The sequence below is a fragment of the Vicugna pacos genome, chromosome 12 (assembly GCF_048564905.1).
Source record: "Vicugna pacos chromosome 12, VicPac4, whole genome shotgun sequence".
Lineage (NCBI taxonomy): Eukaryota > Metazoa > Chordata > Mammalia > Artiodactyla > Camelidae > Vicugna > Vicugna pacos.
This window is the reverse complement of record NC_132998.1, coordinates 62,217,484-62,237,061: the sequence shown is the minus strand read 5'-3', so window position 1 is coordinate 62,237,061 and position 19,578 is coordinate 62,217,484. Positions and strand designations below refer to the sequence as shown.

Sequence of the window (19,578 nt, the reverse complement as noted above, 5' to 3'; positions counted from 1 at the left end):
TCATCCAGGATGTCACAATCCTGAGCCCGGTCTGCAAGACCCAGGTGCAAAAACCTGCAACACGGGGATCACCACCAAGTCCATGAGCTTTATGGGCCTCCCAGCCCAGGTTCAAGTCCCAGCACATCATGTTCCAGCTCCGTCACATCAGGCAAGTTCCTTTACCCTCTTAACCTTCCAACTCCGGTGAAGGCGTGGAGAGTGAGGGTGCACACCCCCACCCCCTCCCCAGGGTTGTCCTGAGAGTCAAATAAACTGCCCTGCCCGTAGTAGGTGCTCACGTGATCCTGGCTGCCTCCTTGCTGGAGATGCAACCAAGCTAGTTAATGATCCTTTAAGTAGCTAACAGAGAGTGACCCTTTCAATAATGAATGACTTGAATAATTAATAAGATGCACTTAAATCAGCTTGTGCTTATCGATCAAGTAATTGCCCCATCTGTCATGCAGAGATGAAGACACAGCCTTGCTCAGTTCAGTTTGACAAATGTGGACCGAGCGGGTCCTCTGGGCGGGGCCCCGAGCCGGGCTCCTGGGCATGCGGAGGTGATGGGTGCAAAAGAGTCTGCTCTCCACTGTGAGGAGAGGGGAGGTGTTGGGGGGGAGACTCACAAGCCCACCCAAAACCACTGGCCATACATCCACGTTGACCCTGCCCCGGAGGTGGGGTTTCCTGGAAGGTGGATCCCTTGTCACAGACACACCTGGGGTTTTTGTTAAAATGAATTCCTGGGCCTCAGCCTCCTGAGCAGGCATCCTGTAGGCACTACAGTTTGAGAACCACTGGAAAATGTCATTACCCGAAGCCACGTGTTTTGAGAACTGAGAAGCTACCATGTAAACGAAGGTGTCCCCCCGCCACTCCATCCCTCCCTCCGTGCACACCTGACAAGGCGGTGACGTGAGCCAGCCTTTCTGGGTTGTGGCCGTCCTGCCGGTTGTGGCCGGTTTGCTCACACTGAAAGGGACCATGCTGGTCCCTTTCTGAGTCGCTGAGTCTGGTCCTCACGGTCCTCAGCCTCTCCCTTGCTGTTAACCCTTGCCTGTCTCTGCCGTCTCGTCCTTCCCACGTTGCACACATTGTGCACCTGCTGTGTGTCCGGCACTGCGCTACGCAATCCAGATGGGGTTGAAGGACAACAGCTGCAGAGGGGAAGAGTCCCCGAGCTTGTAGGGACAGTACGTGAAGTCTGAGCTCATGGCATCTAGTGACAGACTGAGCTCACCCGGCTGTGCAGTCTGAGAGGGGAGACGGTTCATTCCGGAGCTCAGAGCCTGTGTGTGTCCCTCCTGGTTCTGCTGTCTGCACCCTCAGAACAGTGTTTCTGTAACCATACGATCATTTATTCAGAAACAATCAGTAGGAACCTCCACGGACGGGATGCGGGATGGGGGATCCCCAGGGTGCCTCCCAGCTCCGGCTTTGCCCTCCACTCTCTGTGTGACCTCGGGCCAGGGGCTTCCTGCTTGGGCTGCCTGCCGCCAGCCCAGAGGAAAGGGGATGGACTTTGACAGCAGGGCAGACGTCACCTTGCTGGGCCTCCTGGTGGGTGCCCATGGTTCCCCGAGGTTCCAGCAGCATCTCCTGAGCACTTGCTGTGTTCTGTGCTTTGATTCTCGCGCGCACCCCACGGGCGAAGCGCTCGGAGCACAGACAGGCTTGCCCGAGGTCACAGCCTGTGTGGTCGGTGTGCGATGGAGGCGGGAGGGCGAGGCGGGCTCCGGCTCCCTGCCCTCCGTGGCGGCAGGAATCCCCGCACCGCCCCGTGTGTGCCTGTCTACCTTTAGCCCACCCTGGCTCTGTGCCGGGGGCTAGGGGCACAGAGTCCAGCGGGGCACGTGAAGACGTGGGTGACCGTCACAGAATGATGCGCTGCCGCCTGGGGGTGGCACAGACCGTGGGGCCACGCACGCTGTCTGAGGTTAAACAAGCCTTGCCTGTGGGCAGGAGGGGAGGTGCGCCAGCGAGAGCACACCCAGCCCGGCAGGGGGACGTCTGCAGCCACGCGGTGGTGGGTGCGGTCGCGGGGAGGTGCCACGGTGGGGGTGGGGGCGGGGGGCTGGAGAGGTGGGGGGGCCGTAATCAGTGTTTCTCCCAGAGCTAGCCAGAGCCTGTGCTGCTGTAATCCAAATTGTCACCGGGATCTTCCAAACACGCGCGTTCCAGCAGCTGCGGGGGCGCTTCCCGGGGCGTTGCTGAGACGCGTGCCCTTCAGCTCGGATCCGTCACCTGCTCCCCAAGTCTCTCTCCCTCTCCCTCTCTCTCTTTCTGCTTTCATCTCCAGAGCTCTCCGGCCTTTGTGGCCTCTCCCTCCTCCTCCCCTCCCCCACCCCAGCTCTGTATTTTGTGGTTGATCCCAGTTTCTCCAGATCCTGGGAGCGTCTCCATTCCCGGCCCACAGCCCAGCTTCTCCCCACGCTGGGAGCAGGACCAGAGTCCTTCCTCTTGGAAGAAGGGCCGAGGGGGAAGAGGGTTGCAAATTCACACTCAGCAGCTTGGTTCCTCATGAGGTGCAGACCTCTTCTGGGGACCCCCATGCCTGTTTTGGGCTCTTGTTTGGGTCTGGGGGACTCTGGAGTCAAGACCCAGCCCTGGAGCCCTCCAGGGGAGACTGAGGCAGGAGGCTTCTCATAGTCACCCCGAGGGGAGGCCCCAGGGTGCTGCAGGGAGGGCCTGCGGCCGGCCGGGAGCAAATGCTGGGCCGGGAGGCCCGGCAGTGGACTGGCCTCACCCTCGTTGCCCTCAGCCTGGTCCTGTGTGGGGTCAGGCACCAGGCAGGGCCCTGCAGACACGCAGAACCCTATCAAGGAGGAACAAGGTCAGAGGACGGGAGGGAGAAGGAAGGAGCCGTTGCTGAGCGCCGACTGTTACTAGGCACCTGTCACTGGCTCCGTCAGTGGGGTTGCCCCAGTGCAGTCATAAAGCCATTGCCCTTCTTGAGTGGATGATTTTTAGTGTCATTGTCACCATCAGCATTATTGGAAGCAGCACATCTGTTTGGGGCGGGAGTCAGATGGCTCAGGTTCAAGGCCCACCTGTGTCACTTGCAGGCTCCGTGACCTCCGGCATGTATTCCCTCCGCCCCATGCCTCAGTTTCCCCATGTAAATACCGGGGATCATAAGCACCCTGAGAATTCAGTGGGTTGATCCTGGTGAAGGGCTTGGCCTGGTGGCTGGTCCCCACGTGTTGGCGATCCTTGAGGTCATCTCGCACTCGGGTAAATAAACGTGGTAGAGGGCCCCCCCCAAGACAGACAGGGAGGGCGGAGGCAGCAGTCACCTGGGCCGGCGCAGGGCAGCCACGTGCTGCTCGTCTAGTCTCCACCGGCCCTGTGGGGTAGAAGTGTTGAGCCCCGTTTTCAGATGTGGAAACTGGGGGGCTTGGGGGAGTTCACCGTCTTGCCCAGGTCAACCCACAAGAGGGAGATGGAGGCAGGGCCCCACCCCAGGGCCATTGGCCTCTCTGCGGGGGGGGGGGTTCGCAGAGCCACTGGAGACGTGGCCAAGTCCATGGGAGGAGGGAGGAGCTTCTTGGTCAGGAACTCCTCCGGGGCGCGTGGGCAGACGCAGCCCCCTGCTGCCGCTTACAAAGCAGTATCGGAGGCTGTGCATCCGTGGCGCCGTAACTCAGAGCAGTGCCTGCTGCTGTGGCCCCTGCAGATGCCCGCTCTTTCCACCTCCATCACCAAAAATGCCGTCTCCTTGCCCAGCGGAGCCGGGCCCACACCGCATCACCGCATCACCGCCTCCAAACTCACAGCGCCTGAGTTACGGACCCGGCCTGGATCCAGGGGCTTGGGGTCCGAGGGCTGAAGTGCAGCCGCCTTCAGTTCATCTTGCGGAGAAGCTGGCTTTCCCTTCGTTTAGGACATAATGCCCTTGGACTGCACAGTTTTCCGCTAGAATCCCAGGGGCTCAGTCTGGCGCCCCTGCTGCCCTGGCTCATTTCCTTCTGAAAAGTGGTGACACGCTGCCCTGCTTCGTTACTCGTAATGTCTCCTCTGTGCACCTGACGCAGTCTTTCTCCCAAACCTGGGGAACTTCTCACCTCGGCCCTCCTTGCACACTCGAAGGCTCACAGGCGGCAGGAAGGCAGATCGCGGCTGTGCGCACCTCCTTCCTGCCGCCCTCCCTTTACCTCTCCCTCCATCTCCCTCCCCTCCATTTCTCCCTCCCTCCCCACATTCACACTTGCATCCAGCGGACACTCCGACACTCCAGTCTGAGCTCCTGCTCTCCCTGCGCCCAAGCCCAGCTCCACCTGACTTTCCATCTGCCCCTGCTCGGGTCCACCTCCCGCCTCCCTGGAGCCAGGGCCACGCCCGCCGCAGAGGCTTTGTCTCTGGTGTTCAGGGCACATAGTAGGTACTCAGCAAATGCCATTTGCTTGACGTGGCAGCAGCAGAGCCACATGCCCGTAACGGTCAGGCTGTGCACCGCGGGGTGAAGTGGGGCTAAAGGAGAAAAGGAGGGGAGGCCTGGGGCACTGCGGTGCCACCCAGGCTCCACACTGCAGCTGCGGGGAAGGGTCCCCGAGTTGCAGTGTCACCCCTGCTGCCATGTGGCCGTGCTCCCATGCATCATTGTCACTATTGCCGGCCCAGGGGAGCAAGCAGGGGCTCGCGGTCAGGCACCCCTGGCTTTGAATCCCGTTTTGGCTCCTCAAGACCTATCTGAGCCTTGGATTCCTCATCCGTAAAATGGGGACAGTCTCAGCCTTACCTCACAGTGCGATCGTGAGGACCAGACGTGGTTCCAGCTGCCCTCCGAGGACCCCAGCCCCTCCCCCATTGTCCCTGCCTCCTCCCCCTGATTCACCCCACCTCCCCTTCCCCAGGAGGGTTTCCGCTCCTAGCTCGGCCCCCCCAGGCCGTCCCCAGCCCACCTCCCTTTCTCTGAAGCCTCAGGCTGCTGCTCACCTCCCTCTAAGATGCATGGAGCCAGCTGAGTGCTGGAACCCATGGTTATGCTTACTGTCTAGACACGCCCCATTGTTGTTCCCGCTGGCCCTTGTAACTCCCATCCTGGGGACTGAGCTCCACAGCTCTATCATCCCTTTTACAGATAACCAAACTCAGGCCCAGAGAGGCTAAGTGACTTGCCCAAAGCTGCACAGTAAGTTCATGGGCTTGAGCCAGGGTCTCACTGGTCCAAAGTCTCCCAGAACCAAGTCTGACCCTGAGCCAACTGCAGCAGCCCCTGTCAACTTCAGAGCCTCCTCCCACCTCATCCCTGCCTCACATCTTCCACTGGAAGCCTGGTTCCACCCCCCTAACTCTTACCAATTCACACCTCTCTGCTTTTGCATACATTTCTCTTCCCAGAATGCTCTTCTTCCACATCTCCCTAGGAGACTCCTATTCGTCCCTCAAAACCTTCCCTGAGGTCAGGGACCCTGATCCGGTCTGGAGGCCTGGGTTGCGGGTGAGGGATCGAATGGTGACTAGAGGAGAGAGAGGAGGTTGCCCAGCCCCCAAGCCGGCCCAAGGGAAAACTGACTCGGCCTGGGAGAGGGATATTTTGTGTATCTCTTTAATAAACTTTCATGGGGATTCAGCCCTCCGGGGTCTTGTTAAATTCTGATGTGCATAGTCTGGGGTGGGCCTGGGATTCTGCCTGTATAAATAAGCTCCTGGGAGGCACTGATGCCTCCAGTCTGGGGACCATCCCTTAAATAGAGGACAGAGACATGGCCGTTAGACCTGGGAGTGTCTCTGCAAGGTGGGCTGCATGACTTCAGGGCCCAGATTGGCAGAAGGAGCCCGGGGGGTGGGGGCTGGCTCTGGAGTCCAGGGCAGATGCTGAATTTCCTGGCCCCCTGGGCAGGAGAGGAGCAGCTCTCCTTGGTCCACCCGCCCGGCCAAGAAAGCCCCGGTCAGGGAGGGGCTTGAGTCTGCACAGGAAGTGTCACATCACTCAGGAGAACAAGCACAGTGACACCAAGTGCCCAGAGGACCCAGGAGAGCCCACAGTGAGCTGCAGGGGAGGGAGGAGTCCACGCATGCTTCCTGGAGGAGGAGGTGACATTGAGCCAGGCCTGCAGAGGTGAGGGGAGGTCACCTAGTTGGAACACAATGGCAAAGTCACTTCAGAGGGAGCAGCATGAGAAAAGGCCATGGTGACCCTTGAAATCATGTGACGTCTGAAGATTTTGTGTGGTCTAAGGGAGGAGCAGACCCTCTTTGCCGACATTCAGGGGCTCCCCTCTCAGCCCATCACCCTCCCATCTCCTCCCTCCCTCACCTAGAATCCCCTCTAGCCCCTGGCGGAACTCATCCGTGCCTTCCCTGTGGGGTCCCTGGAGTTCACCCAACCCCAGAGCCTTCCCCCTCATAGAGCTCAGATGTCACTTTTTTTCCTGGCTCTGCGGCCAGAGTCTCTGGTGTGTGGTTTCTGCAGGGAGGACACCAGCCAACAGCGAGAAATTCCAGAAAATTAGGAGACAAAGGGAGAGGACCAGAGATCGTCTTTCCTTGGCATCACATCAAATACCAAGGAGGCCTCCTTGATTGGGATTCAGAAGACAGTGAATGTTCCAACAGGGGCTGGAGTTTCGAGTGCTCGGGGCTTCCAGCAGGATCAGGACACTCTGGCCCATGTCTTCCCTGGCTGGGTCCTAGCTTCCTCTCACCTGGGCTTGCCTACACGGGAAGGCACCCCTGCCAGCCCCCACCTGCTCTCCCTGTTTTCATCTTGTGCAAATGGCTTTGGCAAAAACGCAGGAGGATATTTGTCCATTAGTGCTGTCCCACTACCAAGGAGTACCATGAGGGATGGGGGATGACAGAAAGGCCCAGACCAGGGGCCTCAGCTGCTGTGTGTCCTCGGATGAGTTACTGGCCCTCTCTGAGTCTCAGTACCTCCTCTGGACAATAGTGATGAGAAGTGAAGGAGGGCACACGAAAGGACCCAGCCCAGGGCTGAGCACACAGTGAGGCTTCAAGGAACGTTGATCCCATTCCCGGGGAACACCCTCTCACCCCTCACCAGCTGACCCGTCCCTCCTTACCCCAGGGATGCTCAGAGCCAAACTTCTCAGTGGAGAAGAGCAGGGGGCTTGGCCCAAAAGAGAACACCTGGGTTTGGTGCTGTTGGGTGAATTTAAGACAACAGCAACCCTTGAGCCCAGGGGCGGCCCTGGCACACACTCAGATAGGATGCCCTGTGTTCCTGCCCCATCCCTGCCAGAATGTAAGATTGAGGGTCTGCGTGGTTCAGTGCCTCTCTCCCAGCTCTCAGGCACTTATTTGACGAATCTCATTTTACAGACAAGGAAACCAAGGCACAGAGAGGTTAGGTAACTGGGCCAAAATCACCCAGCTGGTCACCCGCAGACTCAGCATTTGAACCCAGGCAGTCTTCTCCAGCGCTGGGAGGGGTGATGAGACACATGAGAGGCGGGGCCGCCCAGAGCCAGAGCACAGCGTCCTCACTGCTGGTCTCAGGTATTATTTCCCTGCTTTAGCTACTTCCTCCATCTCAGCCCTCCACCAAGCAGCAGTCCCATTTCCTTTCTTTTCATGCAGAATTTTCCATCATCAAATTGCCATGCTCACCGGAGAACATGCGAAGAGGGGACAGAACGGCCTCAGCATCAAATGCGGCCCATCATCCCCTCCAACCGTCTCTTGTCGTCAGCGCCTTGCTCACATTATAGTTGTTGCCTTCGCACAGAAGATTATGTGTCTTGGGTTTTTAATTCAACATTATGTCATGGAGAGCCACCTGCGTTACTGAGACGTTTTCATAAGCACTGCTCTAATGGCTGCATTCACTGACCATTGAGAGATGATGGTCCGGAACTCCATGACCCAATTCCGGATCTCGAGCCAGCTGGGGGCTCCTGACCTCCCACCCTGCAAAGCCTCTCATCCTCTTCTCAGAGCATCACTCCAGCTCATGCCCAGGCCCCTGGGCCCCCAGGATGAGAGGGTTTCCAGTTGCTGGCATTGACACGCCCTCCGCATCCTGGCCCAGGCGAGCGCCGCCCGGTAATGGAGCGCTCCTCCCTGAGAAGCCGGCTGCCTGGGTCCGAACGGCTCCGCCCACACGGAGCTCTGCGTCTTTATAGGCAGGAAGCGGAGTGGTTAGGGACAGACCTGTGTTCAAGTCTTGCTCCCCCGTTTCCTAATCACCAGAGGACCTCTAGCAGGCGATTCAGCTCAACTGCCTTTCCCGGGAAAGCAGGGCGATGCAGTTGGACTCAGGGGGTGCTGTCTGGCTAACCAAGATGTGGGAAGAGGAGAAACTGCTATGCAAATGTTTTCCATCTCTCCCCGGCTTCGTGTCAGGGTACGGCAGGCTTTCTGCAATGTTGAAGACAGCTGCCGGCTGTCCCCTCGGCCCACAGCCCTCTCAGCTGAGTGCCAGCTGGCCAGAGGGTGACCAACACCAGAAAGGGTTTCACTGGCTAAGTGGGGGTTTCTGACAGGGGGGAAGGGCAATCCAGGCAGTGAGAGCAACTCGGCAAAGTCTCAGAGGAGGGAAAAGGCTGAGGAAAAGCGGGGAGCCCCCAGGAACCCCAGGTCCTGGGTGCCCCTCTCCCTGGTGGCTCCCAGCCTCTCAGTGGCCACCCCTTCTCCACCCACTTCACTGCTCCCTCCTCACCTCCCCATCCTCAGACACTGGAGGGCCCTTCCTTGAACCTCTTCTTCCTGTCTCAACCCGCGCCTGAGAACCCCACCCAGCCCCACAGTTCCCATCTAGACCACCTGCCCCGACTCCCGGGTCTGCCTCCAGCAGTGTTGCTGAGTGTTCAGTGGACAGGGCAGACCAGCCCGTCCAGGGACCCCAGCCCCTCCCGCCACCTCCTCAGGACAGTACCTTGGAGCCAACCTGACCCCCACCCTCTCCCACTTCACACATCCTGCCAGCGATACCCAGAAAATGAACCCAGAATCCTCCATCCACACCCCTCTACTGAGACCAACCATTCCAGTCCATCTTCTCACCAGGGTGGAGACAAAGTCTCCTGAATCTCTCCCTACTTCTGTCGTTTGCCTCTCATCCCCTGAAACATACACAGCAGCAAAGTGATCCTTTTAAAACATAAGTCAAACCCCACCAATATCTTTCTCACTAGGGGACGAATCCAAATTCTTTCACTGGTCCACAACCTGATTCGATACCCCTCCCCAGTCCCTCTGTCCTCATCTCCCCCGCTTGCTCCAACCGCACTGGCCTCCCTGCGGTTCCTGGAGCTTGCCAAGCTCACCCCTGCCTCAGGGCCTTTGCACCTGCCACTCCCTCTGCCTGAACTGCTCTCCTCCCAGATACCAGCACGGCTGGCTCCCTCCCCTCCACCAGACACCTGCTCAGATGTCACCTGCTCCAAGAGGCCTTCCGAGACCAAGGTTTACAAAATAGCAACAGTCCCTTGGCCCACCAGCCCTCTCTACTCCCTCTTTTCCTTTTTGGTTTCTGCATGGGGCTCACCACCTCTGTTGTGTTTGGTTTCTGGTCTACTGTCTGTCTCCTCTGCTGTAAGGAATCCCGAGAGAGAGTTGGGACTGGTCTGTCTTGTGCACATCCGTGCCCCCAGCGCTGTTAGTGGGTGCTCAGTAAGCAGGTGTTGACTGAAAGCATCTTCATCTGTCTGGTGCCTGGCACAGAGTAGGCATCTAGTAAGTGTCAGACCAATGGATGAACTGGATTATAATTGTTAACAACAGGAGCGCCTGTTTACTGAGGAACTAATGAGCCAAGCAGCTGCACAGACAGTGCCATTCCACACCCCCCGCAGCACAGCAGCTTGGCCATTCAGAGCTCCCTGCATGGAGAAGGAAACTGAGGCTCAGGGAGGGTTAGCAACTCCCCAGAGCTGCACAGCCACTGAGCTGGAATTCACACCCAGGTCCAGCTGACTCTGAAGCCCACATCCGTGGAATGGGAGGCGGCGTCTCTACCTGTACTTCTCCCACTGTGAGAGCTACATGCTGAGATGGTAGCCAAAGCATCCGGCTCGGCGCTGGACCCGACGATGGGCTCCCGGTGCAGGTCAGGTCTTACCCACCCTGGGGCAGGACCCCAGGGACACTCTAAAGGGTGTGAGGTCTGGGGCTCCAGGCACTGGCCCACCAAGCCCTCTCTGAACTGGACCCAGTATTGAGCAGAGACCGTGTGGCCTCAGACCCTGCACCAGCTCCATCGACAACTGCCACGTGCGTGTGGTTGCGCTGCGTGGTTGGTTTTGCTTCATTAGCTTTCTGGGTCTTTATCCTTTCCCTTGCGCCATCTAGGATGGTCTTTCCCGGCCCCCTGGATCTTTCTGGAGACCCAAGGAGGGGCTGAGGCAGCCAGGGGTCCCCATCCATCCACCCCACCGCTCCCCACCTGCCTCCTTCCTCTGGAAACCTTGCCCCTCAGAGAAGGACCCAGCAGCACAGAAGTAAAGACGGCGCAGACGGGTTTATATTAAATGCTGCCTCCAAACTCTCACCACCGAGCTCCAGTAAGCTTGCAGAGAGGTGAGCCGCATGGTCTCGGAGTCAGAGTCGGGTTCAGACTGTGCCTCCACTTGCTAGCGGGAACCTCAGGCAAGTTATTGAACGTCTCTGAGCCTCAGTTCTCCCATGAGTAAAATGGACCCACTAGACGGACCTTGCATGCTGACTGCAGGGATCAGCACAGAGCCCAGCCTGTGACAGGTGCCTCAGTGAGCGCTAATTACAGTGAGGGGCGTGTTCGTGCCAGAGTAAAAGCAGAGGGGAAAAGCCACAGGACCAGGACCACAGGGGCTTTGCATTTTCTGTTTTCTGTGTGTCCACGTTTGCACCCTTCCAATAATGATGTAGGGGCATTGGTCCCCCCTTACCCGACGCTTCACTTTACCCGGGTTCAGTTGCCTGCAGTCAACCACTGTTTGAAAATATTAAATGGACAATTCCAGAAATCACCAATTCTTAAGCTCTCAGCTGCACACCATTTGGAGTAGCATGATGAAACCTCACGCCCGGGGCGGGACTCACTTCTCTGGCCAGCGTGTCCTGCCCATCAGTCCTTGGTAGCCGCCGTCTCGGTGATCAGATCAACCATCGTGGTGTCGCAGTGCTTGCGCTGACGTGACCCTTACCTACCTAGCCATGGCCGCGCAGAGCGACAGCAGCGATGCTGGCAAGTCATCTGTGCCCAGGGAAAGCCACAGAGTGCCTCCTTTAGTGAAAGGATGAGTGTTCTCAACTTAATAAGGAAAGAAAAAAAATCATATGCCGAGCTTGCTAAGATCTACAGTAAGAGCAAACCTTGTACCCATGAAATTGTGAAGAAGGAAAAAGAAATTTGTGCCGGTTTTGCTGTCGCACCTCAAACCGCGAAAGTAGCAGCCGCAGTGCGTGCTACCTGTTTAATTAAGACGGAAAAGGCGTTACATTTGTGTAATAAGATGTTCTGAGCAAGAGGAGAGAGAGGCCACATTCACATAACTTTTATTCCGGTGGACTGTTATAATTGTTCTATTTTATTATTAGTTATCGTTGTTGAACTCTTATTGTGCCTAATTTATAAATTAAACTTTATTATAGGTACGTAAGTATAGGAAAAAATGTAGTATACATGGGGTTCGGTTCTCTCTGCGGTTTCAAGGATGCGCTGGGGGTCTTGGAACAGAGTCCCCATGGTTACGGGGGCGACTGTATTTCTCTTCTAATTATATTCACTTAACGTTAAGTTAGCCAGCATCCTGAGGTTTTTGCTTAATTTTTCTGAATAGCGTTGTACAGCTCCCCAGTAGTCCGGATTCACATGCCGGCCTCTCACTGGCCATTCACTACAGCAGGGCGTTTATACAGCTTACAAGTTTTCTCCTGTGGCAAGAAAACATTACAAGGGGAAGAATACACTCTAGAAAATGAGGGGCAGTAACAAGCGCCTCTAAGTGTTTGTGGTTTTCCCTTGTTGGAACGATGTCCCCTGGGTAGACTCCAGGCTCGCAAGTTACTGAGTCTGCAGAGTGACAGTTTCACAGCTCCGTATACCAGCGCCGGCCCCTCCCTTAGAGGACTGTCACCAGCAGCAGCTCACCTCCCAGCCCCCCTGCAGCACAGGGCACCCTCCTCTATGTGGTTTGCATTTCTTTGATTAGCAGTGAGGTTGAACGCCTTCCCTTTTGCTTGTTAACTAATTGTGTTTCCCCTCCTGCGGGATGCCCACTTAGTTTCTGTGCCCCAAAGACATGATGATTGAAGCCATCTCCCTAAGCAACAGTTACTTCCCAGACTTCGGCTCCGAGGTGGTCCTCCCTGTGCTATTTACTTACTACATTTTTAATTGACCTTAAGTCAAGCCATTTTTAAAGAGAACTCAGACTTGCAGCGAGCAATCATATCTTTGGTTTGAGCATTGCATTTTTCCAGGGAACCCTCCTACACTGTTGGTGGGAATGTAAATTGGTGCAGCCACCATGGAAAACAGTATGGAGGTTCCTTAAAAAACTAAAAACAGACTTGCCATATGATCTAGCAATCCCGCTCCTGGACATACATCCGGAGAAAACTCTAATTCAGAAAGACACCTGCACCCCAATGTTCACAGCAGCACTATTTACAATAGCCAAGGCATGGAAGCAACCTAAACGTCTGTCAACAGATGACTGAATAAAGAAGATGTGGTATATTTATACAATGGAATATTACTCAGCCATAAAAAAGAATGAAATAATGCCATTTGCAGCAACATGGGTGGACCTAGAGATTATTATACTAAGTGAAGTAAGTCAGACAGAGAAAGACAAACATCATATGATGTCACTTATATGTGGAATCTAAAATAGGACACAAATGAACATATTTATGAAGCAGAAACAGACTCACAGACATAGAAAACAAACTTATAGTTACCAGGAGGGAAAGTGTGGGAGGGATAAATTAAAAGTTTGAGATCAGCAGCTACAAACTACTGTAGATAGAATAGATAAACAACAAGGTCCTACTGTACAGTGCAGGGAACTATATTCAATATCTTGTAATAAATCATAATGGAAAACAATATGAAAAAGAATATATATATGTATAACGGAATCACTTTGCTATACCCCAGAAACTAACACAACACTGTAAATCAACTACACTTTCATAATAATATAAAAAAGAGTTACATTTTTTTCTGCTACACATAAAACAAATCCATAAATAAATCTGACACCTCACACTGTCTCAACAGACCTGGTGGTTAAATTTTGGGAGCCCGCTGTTAAACATGGCCACTCTAAAAATTCAACAATAGTAACTTCCAATTAAATAAATTGTATTAAACGCAAAGATAATAGATAAACCTCTTCACTTCCCAGTGGTTTTGCTACATCGGCCACTTTCTCTGCTCTCGAGTTTTTACGTCTGCTGTATCTGTGTGATGGAAACCTGCGTAATGGTGCCGAATGCCCATCTCTCCCCAGCGCTGCGTTAAGTGACGTCATGTTGGCAGTATTTGCACCAGGGAAATGGGCCGGAAATGCTACGGATAGGACTTCTGTGCCCCTGGAGGACCAGGCGCTGAGTACTTACCGGCACGCCCCTGTACGTGGATCATGAAGAGATGCTCGGCACCGCCAGCGATCTGCCCGCCCCAGGGGTTCAGGGACAAGCAAACGTGTCCTTAGGTGTTTGTGCGAGCTGGGGCCCAGCGCTCCCGGTGACGCTCAGAGGCAGGCGCCCTGGCAGGGGTAGCCGGAACAGGAAGCAGGGTGGTTCTGGAGGGAGACTCAGCCCCACCCTTTCCAGAACCTGGTCCTTCCTGATCCTGGTCCATCCCAGTGCAGAGAAAGCAGTAGGGGCGGGTGGGGGCCGGGAGGCGAGAAGGCAGGCAGACTGGTCAGACCCCCCCATCGCACGTCCGGCTGTGGGTCCTCAAGGACACGTCTCGGGCGTCCCTTTGCAAACTGCCCGCTCCATCCTGCTTTTCCTTCTCTGAAGCCGTCTGCATTGCTGCGCGGCTGCAGCCTGGGCCCCCTCAATTCACTCATTATTGTGCAAGTGCTTATCCAGTCAGCGCAGGGCCACAGCCCGTGCGAGTGCTGGGGTGGGAAGAAGAGAGAGGCTCAGCCCTGCCCGCGAGGAATGCCGGCTGGTGATGGGCAGAAAATCCATCCTGACCCTCCTCTCACTTGCCTGGAAAATCCATGTGTCCAGCCCTGGGGCAAATACACCACAAACAAGGTTTTGGGAGAATCACTGGAGAGGCTTCTGGATGATCTAGACCCACTGTCTCTGGGCCCAGGATGCAGCTCCGTGGGCTGGGAGAGCGAGGGCGTTGGATCCAGCCAAGCAGATCCACCGGCCCTGTGACCTTGAGAAAGTCACTCGCTCCTCCCAAGCCCGATTGCTTGTTTATGAAAATGGGGGCGTCGGGAGGACTGAGACGGTGCCCGTTAGGAGCCTGGCACAGAGCAGGTGCATAGCCCCATGGCACCCCTGTTCCCAGGGACACACCACCAAGTGGCCGCTCAAACCTGTCTCTTCCAGGGAGGGGCTCCCACAACCCTGCCCTTGCATCCGGCCGCTTGGCCGGGGAGGGGAGAGCCACACTGCCCACCCAGCTCCCAGGTTTGGAATCTTAATTAAAATCCCCACACCCAGTAACTGCAGCGGCTGCTGTGTAAACAAAGATGCCAGCTCGCGTGAGCAATTAACAAGGAGCTGCTTCCACGAAGGCCTGGGGGGTCCTGGGGGACCGTTACCGCCAGAAAGGAGGATGCTCCTTGATGTCAACTTGACAGAAATTCCATGTAAGCGCCTCGCCTCCGGGCTGCAGCGGGGTAACTGGAGAACCGAGATCGCGGGGAGGGAGCCAGTGGTGGGGCTCGAGGCTGTTACGCTCCCCAAAACCATCTAGACCCGGGGCTCTTCACAGGCCCAGCTCCCAGATCAAGTGCCAGAGGGAGAGAGAAGGAAGAATTTATCTCCATCCATGTGGGTCGGGGGGGATTGTGGAAAACTTCCTTCTTGGTTCTGCTCCCCCACCCCTACCATTAAAACTCTGGCCTTAACTGCTCAAATATTTGCTTCTGAGAATAGATGCTTGTTGGCGCAGCAAATGTCTCCCAGCGGGGACATTCCAGCTGCCGTCAGAACGACTTACCTGTGGGTCAAAAGGGCACCCCCTCCTCACTCACCCACGCCCTCCAGGATGGTCTTCCTGTTGTTTCGAAGGTGCCGGGAGGGTGCTGGCCAAGTGGCCTGGCCAGGAGCTCTGGGACTGACTCATCCTGTCCTGCCTCCTGGGGCTTGGATGCTACAGCCCGGGAGTCCCCTGGGCTGGGCTGGCACCGGGCTTTGGGCTGCCCCGCTGTGTGTCCTTGGGCGAGTGGCTTTACCTCTCTGAGCTTCCAGGTATACATTGGTGGGGGAGCAAATAATCCCCTCCCAGCAAGGAGATTATGGGGACAGAATCTGAGAGGGTGTGTGGAGGACCTAACCCAGCGCCCCTCTCATAGGAAGGACCCCCAAGTTATCCCCTTTCCCTGTCTCTGCTCACTTCGTGAGTGGGAAAAGAGCTCCCTGCCACATGCCCCCTTTTCTCGGCTGGAAGTGGCTGAGGATTTGTGTCCCAGCTCGTCCAGCCAAACAAGACAAGGGAGAAGGCATGCTAGATTGTTCTGTTGTGGGCATGGTCACCCTGGGGTCTTCGTGTCCCAGAGCCCACTACCTGGTGAGGCCGCTGGAGTTGTCCAGATTCAGGAGGCTGGAAAGAGCCATCACTGGGCCCTGTGGTCTCAGGGCCAGGGAGGCAGGGCTGCAGAGCTGCCCCGGGCCCCAGTCTGTCTTCACTCTGTCCACATCCAGCTCTCCTTCCTGACCACTGACCCCAGGCCGGCAGACCCCATGAGGCATCCTGGAGAGCCTGTTCCAGGCAGGCCTCTTCCGTGCATCCAGAAGCCCCGCTGCCACTCGGCCCCCAGCCCCACTGCAGACAGGCCCCACTCCCATAGCCAGCACCACCCAGTGACCCCTTCTGAGCTGCTGGTGCCTTTTCTGGACCCTCTCTGCCAACAAGCGTGGACACACGAGATCCTATAGTAACACCCAGTGACTGTGTCCCTGACCCTGGCCGACACCGTCACTTACACGATTCCAAGGGGCAGATCCCCACCTCTAGATGTGCCCCGATCGACATGGGCGTGTGGTGGAGCCCTGCTCGCCTCTTTCCCGAAAAGCCACTCTTCTGGCTGCTGGTGTGACTCGCAGTGGATGCGTCGGAGAGCAGGACACGCAGGGCGCTACTGGCCCTCGTGGCGGGGAGAGAGCATGTCCACGGCTTTAAGGAAAACGTGGGGCAGGTGACGTGCCTTCAGCATCAGGTGACTTGGTCCAATGGGAGTTTTGGTGACAGTGCCCCCCTCTACCCTGGGCAGAGCTGATAGGAGGAGGCAGGGAGGCTGCAGGGAAGAGCCCGAGGTGGTATAGGCGAGGGGGCGGAGGTGATGGAGTCAGGGACTGATGAGGAAATATTTTGGATGTAGATGAGACAGGCCCTGCAGAGGGAGTGTTGTGGGGGCAGGGCAGAGGGAGCGCCGAGGACCCCTGTGGGGTCTGATGTGAGTGACGTGCATTGTCACCACAGCCCAGGAAGGACAACTCAGGAGGTGGGGCGAGGGCTGCGGTCATGGCCTGTGTTTATCATCACTGATCGTGGGGGGCACCCTGGGATGCGGCATGGGGTAGGGTGGGTGGGGTGAAAAGGGCAAGCGTGCATCCGAGGGCTGGGGCGGGTCACAGGTGGGTGGGAGAGGGAGGGGCCGGGAGGGAGGATGGCTCGGGACACATTGCCTGTGAGAGATGGCCTCCTCCCTGGCTGTAGGGCCAGCCAGGGAAGGCCAAGCCTAGAGGGGGTGTGTGTATACAATGTGTGGGAGGATGTAGTCTGCATATGTGTGTGTGTGAAGAGTGTGTGACGTGTGTGTGCTTGAATGTGTGTGTTGCACGCTCGCTCACAAGCTAGGGTGTGACCCTACCCAGGCCTCAGCCCCCTCCTGCTGCCTCTGTCCTGACCCAAGGGCAGTGGGAAAGGCCTAGGGAAGGGGTCAGGGCATCCGAGGCAGCCAGGGATGCAGTAAAGTAGGCACAGGGCCAGGTCAGCATCCAGACCGGGGGGAGCATAGCGACGTGGATGGTGCCCGGGCCAGGGAACCAGGAGCCATGGATGGCCAAGGGCAAGGTACAAATGTCCCCAGAGCAAGGAAGCACCTTAATTTCCAAAGGGTTTACAAAACGTGCACCAAAGCCTGGGCCCCAGGCCAGGTCTGGGGACATAGAATGGAGTGGGTCAGATGCTGTCTCTGCCCGTGAGATGCTCACCCAAGACTGGCACCACTGGGTTCTCTACCCCAGTTACCCACGAACTCCTACTCATCCCTCAAAACCTTGCCCAGGTCACTCCTCCTCCAGGCCTCCCTCCCTCCTCTGGAGGACTTTTCTCTCTGCTTCCTGCTCCCATCACAGCCAGGACCATGTGGTCTGTTGTCACATCTGTGCCCACTGGACTGGGCAAGGGCAAGGGCAGTCTGAGTCCCACCGGGGATCCCAGTACCTGGAGCAGAGCCCTGGTCTGGGAGTCACAGCTGCTTGTTCGATTCTGCCCACCACTGGGTCGCTGTTTAACCTTGGGCAGCCACGTCCCTCCCTAGGCTTCATTTTCCCCTCTTGTCAAATGAGAGAAGGGACAGAATGCTTCTGTGGTGTCTTTTTAACTCAAAGCCTCTCTGACCTTCTGCCTGTCTAATGGAAACATGGATCAGGGACAAGAATGGATGTGGAAAGTGCTTTGAAAAATTCATAGCAGGAAGCAGAGGGAGAGAGTCTTTATTTTTATACAGCAGGAGGAGGGGGATGAAAAAGACAGCGTCTTGAGCACTTTGTGGCATTTAATGCAGAATGAAGAGCGCCCATGGAAGCAATGGTATCAAATATTTACCAAAGCTGCATTAAAAATTAACCTTGAAGATGTGGAGTTTAAAGACCCTCTGCTCCCAGAGAAATGTGCTCAAGGCAGGTGGGTGAAGAGACAGGAAGGAAGGGTCCATGTGGGGAGTTAGCAACGAGGCCCCCAGAGCCAGGCACAGCTCCCCACGGACCCCTCCTCCTCCGCCAACCAGAGCCAGGGCAGCCTCCAGCCCTGCATCCGTGGAGGCACCTGGTCAGCGCTCCTCAGCTGTAAGCCCTTCTGAGGCTCGCATGGCCTGTGTGAGTAGGACAGGCCCTCTGCTCGGCATTCATGGCCCTCCGTGATCTGGCCTCTACCTCTCCGGGCAGCTGAGACCTGTTGGATGGAAAAGAGTGAGCTGCCGAGGTTGGAGGAGATTGAGGTGGGAGTGGGCACCATTCTAGGCACTGGGAGTGGCATGTGCAAAGGCACCGAGGCAGAGAGCCAGTGCATTCGGGCATCAGAAGGAAAGTCAGGGGGCAGGAATGTGGGGAGAGAAGGATCTATTTCTAAACTCATGCATGTGGCTGCCGGCAGCCCCAGGTCCTCCCCTCAGGAGGCATCTTTGTGCCATGTGGGCCTCTCTGGGGGGCAGCTCACAACATGGCCACTGGAGTCCCCCAGAAGAGGGCTCGGGGATAGAGTGTAAGGTTCCGAGTAAGATAAAGGGCACAACCTTTTTGGCCTGATCTTGGAAGTGACATTCCGTTCCTGTCACTTCGATTCTAGCCACTGGTGCCAGTGACAGTTGTCAGTTAGAATGTTCTCACTTGGCGGGCAGCAGCAAACCGCGCTCAGAGTGGCTCACACAGTAAAGAGAGCGTTTGACTTGTGCAACTGGATGTGCTGGAGAGACATATGGACTTCAGGAGAGGCTTCATCCAGCAGCCCTAACCATCTGATGAAGATCTAGCCTCACAGTTTTTACCTGCACTTCCCTGAGATTAGACCCAGCTCTCCCTCTGGGCCACAAGTTAGCTGCCACCAGCTCCCAGAGCCACAGTCCAAATCCATCAGAAAAGGCAGCAGCAGCCTCCCTGTGGCTCAAACAGAGGCCCCAGAACCACATCTTACTGGTCCTGATCATCCCAATGTGGGCCATGTGCCCATCCCAGGGAGGGGGCACAGGGGGACATGGTAATGGGCTGATCCATTCAGCAGCCCCCCACCAAAGCTGGGGCTGGTGTCATTCCTGAGGGATACAGAGACCAGTTCAGAAGGGGAAAAGGGAAAGGATGTGGAGTGTCCGGCAACCAACACACCCCCCGTCCTCCAAACCTCCTGTCCTCATCTGTGAAATGGGACAGCCTACCTGCCTTTGGGGTGGCAGGCAAATGAAATGGTGTCTGTGCGAATTATCTGTAAATCAGCAAAGCTGCACGCACAGAGGGTTTCTTTTCACCCAGTTGGGAGCCGCGAACCTGAGGTGCTGTGTACTTAATGAGACGTGGGAGTGTTGAGAGGCAGCCGCTTCCGTTGGTTCCTCCAGAAAATATTGACAGAGCAGCCCTTGCCAGAGCTGGCCCGGGAGGCTTCCCAGAGGAGGCACTGGTGGCTCATGTCTTACTGTCCGAGTTAAAGCACACAAAGTTCGGCTCCATCAACTTCAGTCTGAGACGGTGAATTTTTCAACACGCAGAAGGCTCTCTCTCGTCCGCTCAACACCG

At 56.4% G+C, this 19,578-nt stretch overlaps 1 protein-coding gene across 2 annotated transcripts in view; it reads left to right on the top strand.

The window, feature by feature from the left end:
• Positions 1-19,578, top strand: part of SHISAL1 (shisa like 1) — a 79,145-nt gene that overhangs the window by 42,421 nt on the left and 17,146 nt on the right. The window contains exon 5 of one of the 2 annotated variants that reach the window (XM_072973662.1): positions 3,662-3,845. The exons of the other annotated variant lie outside the window; for it this stretch is intronic. Coding sequence (XP_072829763.1) covers position 3,662 — 1 coding nt within the window. The 3' untranslated portion in view covers positions 3,663-3,845. Of the gene's footprint in view, positions 1-3,661; positions 3,846-19,578 lie in introns of those variants that run through there. 2 annotated transcript variants of the gene reach the window in all.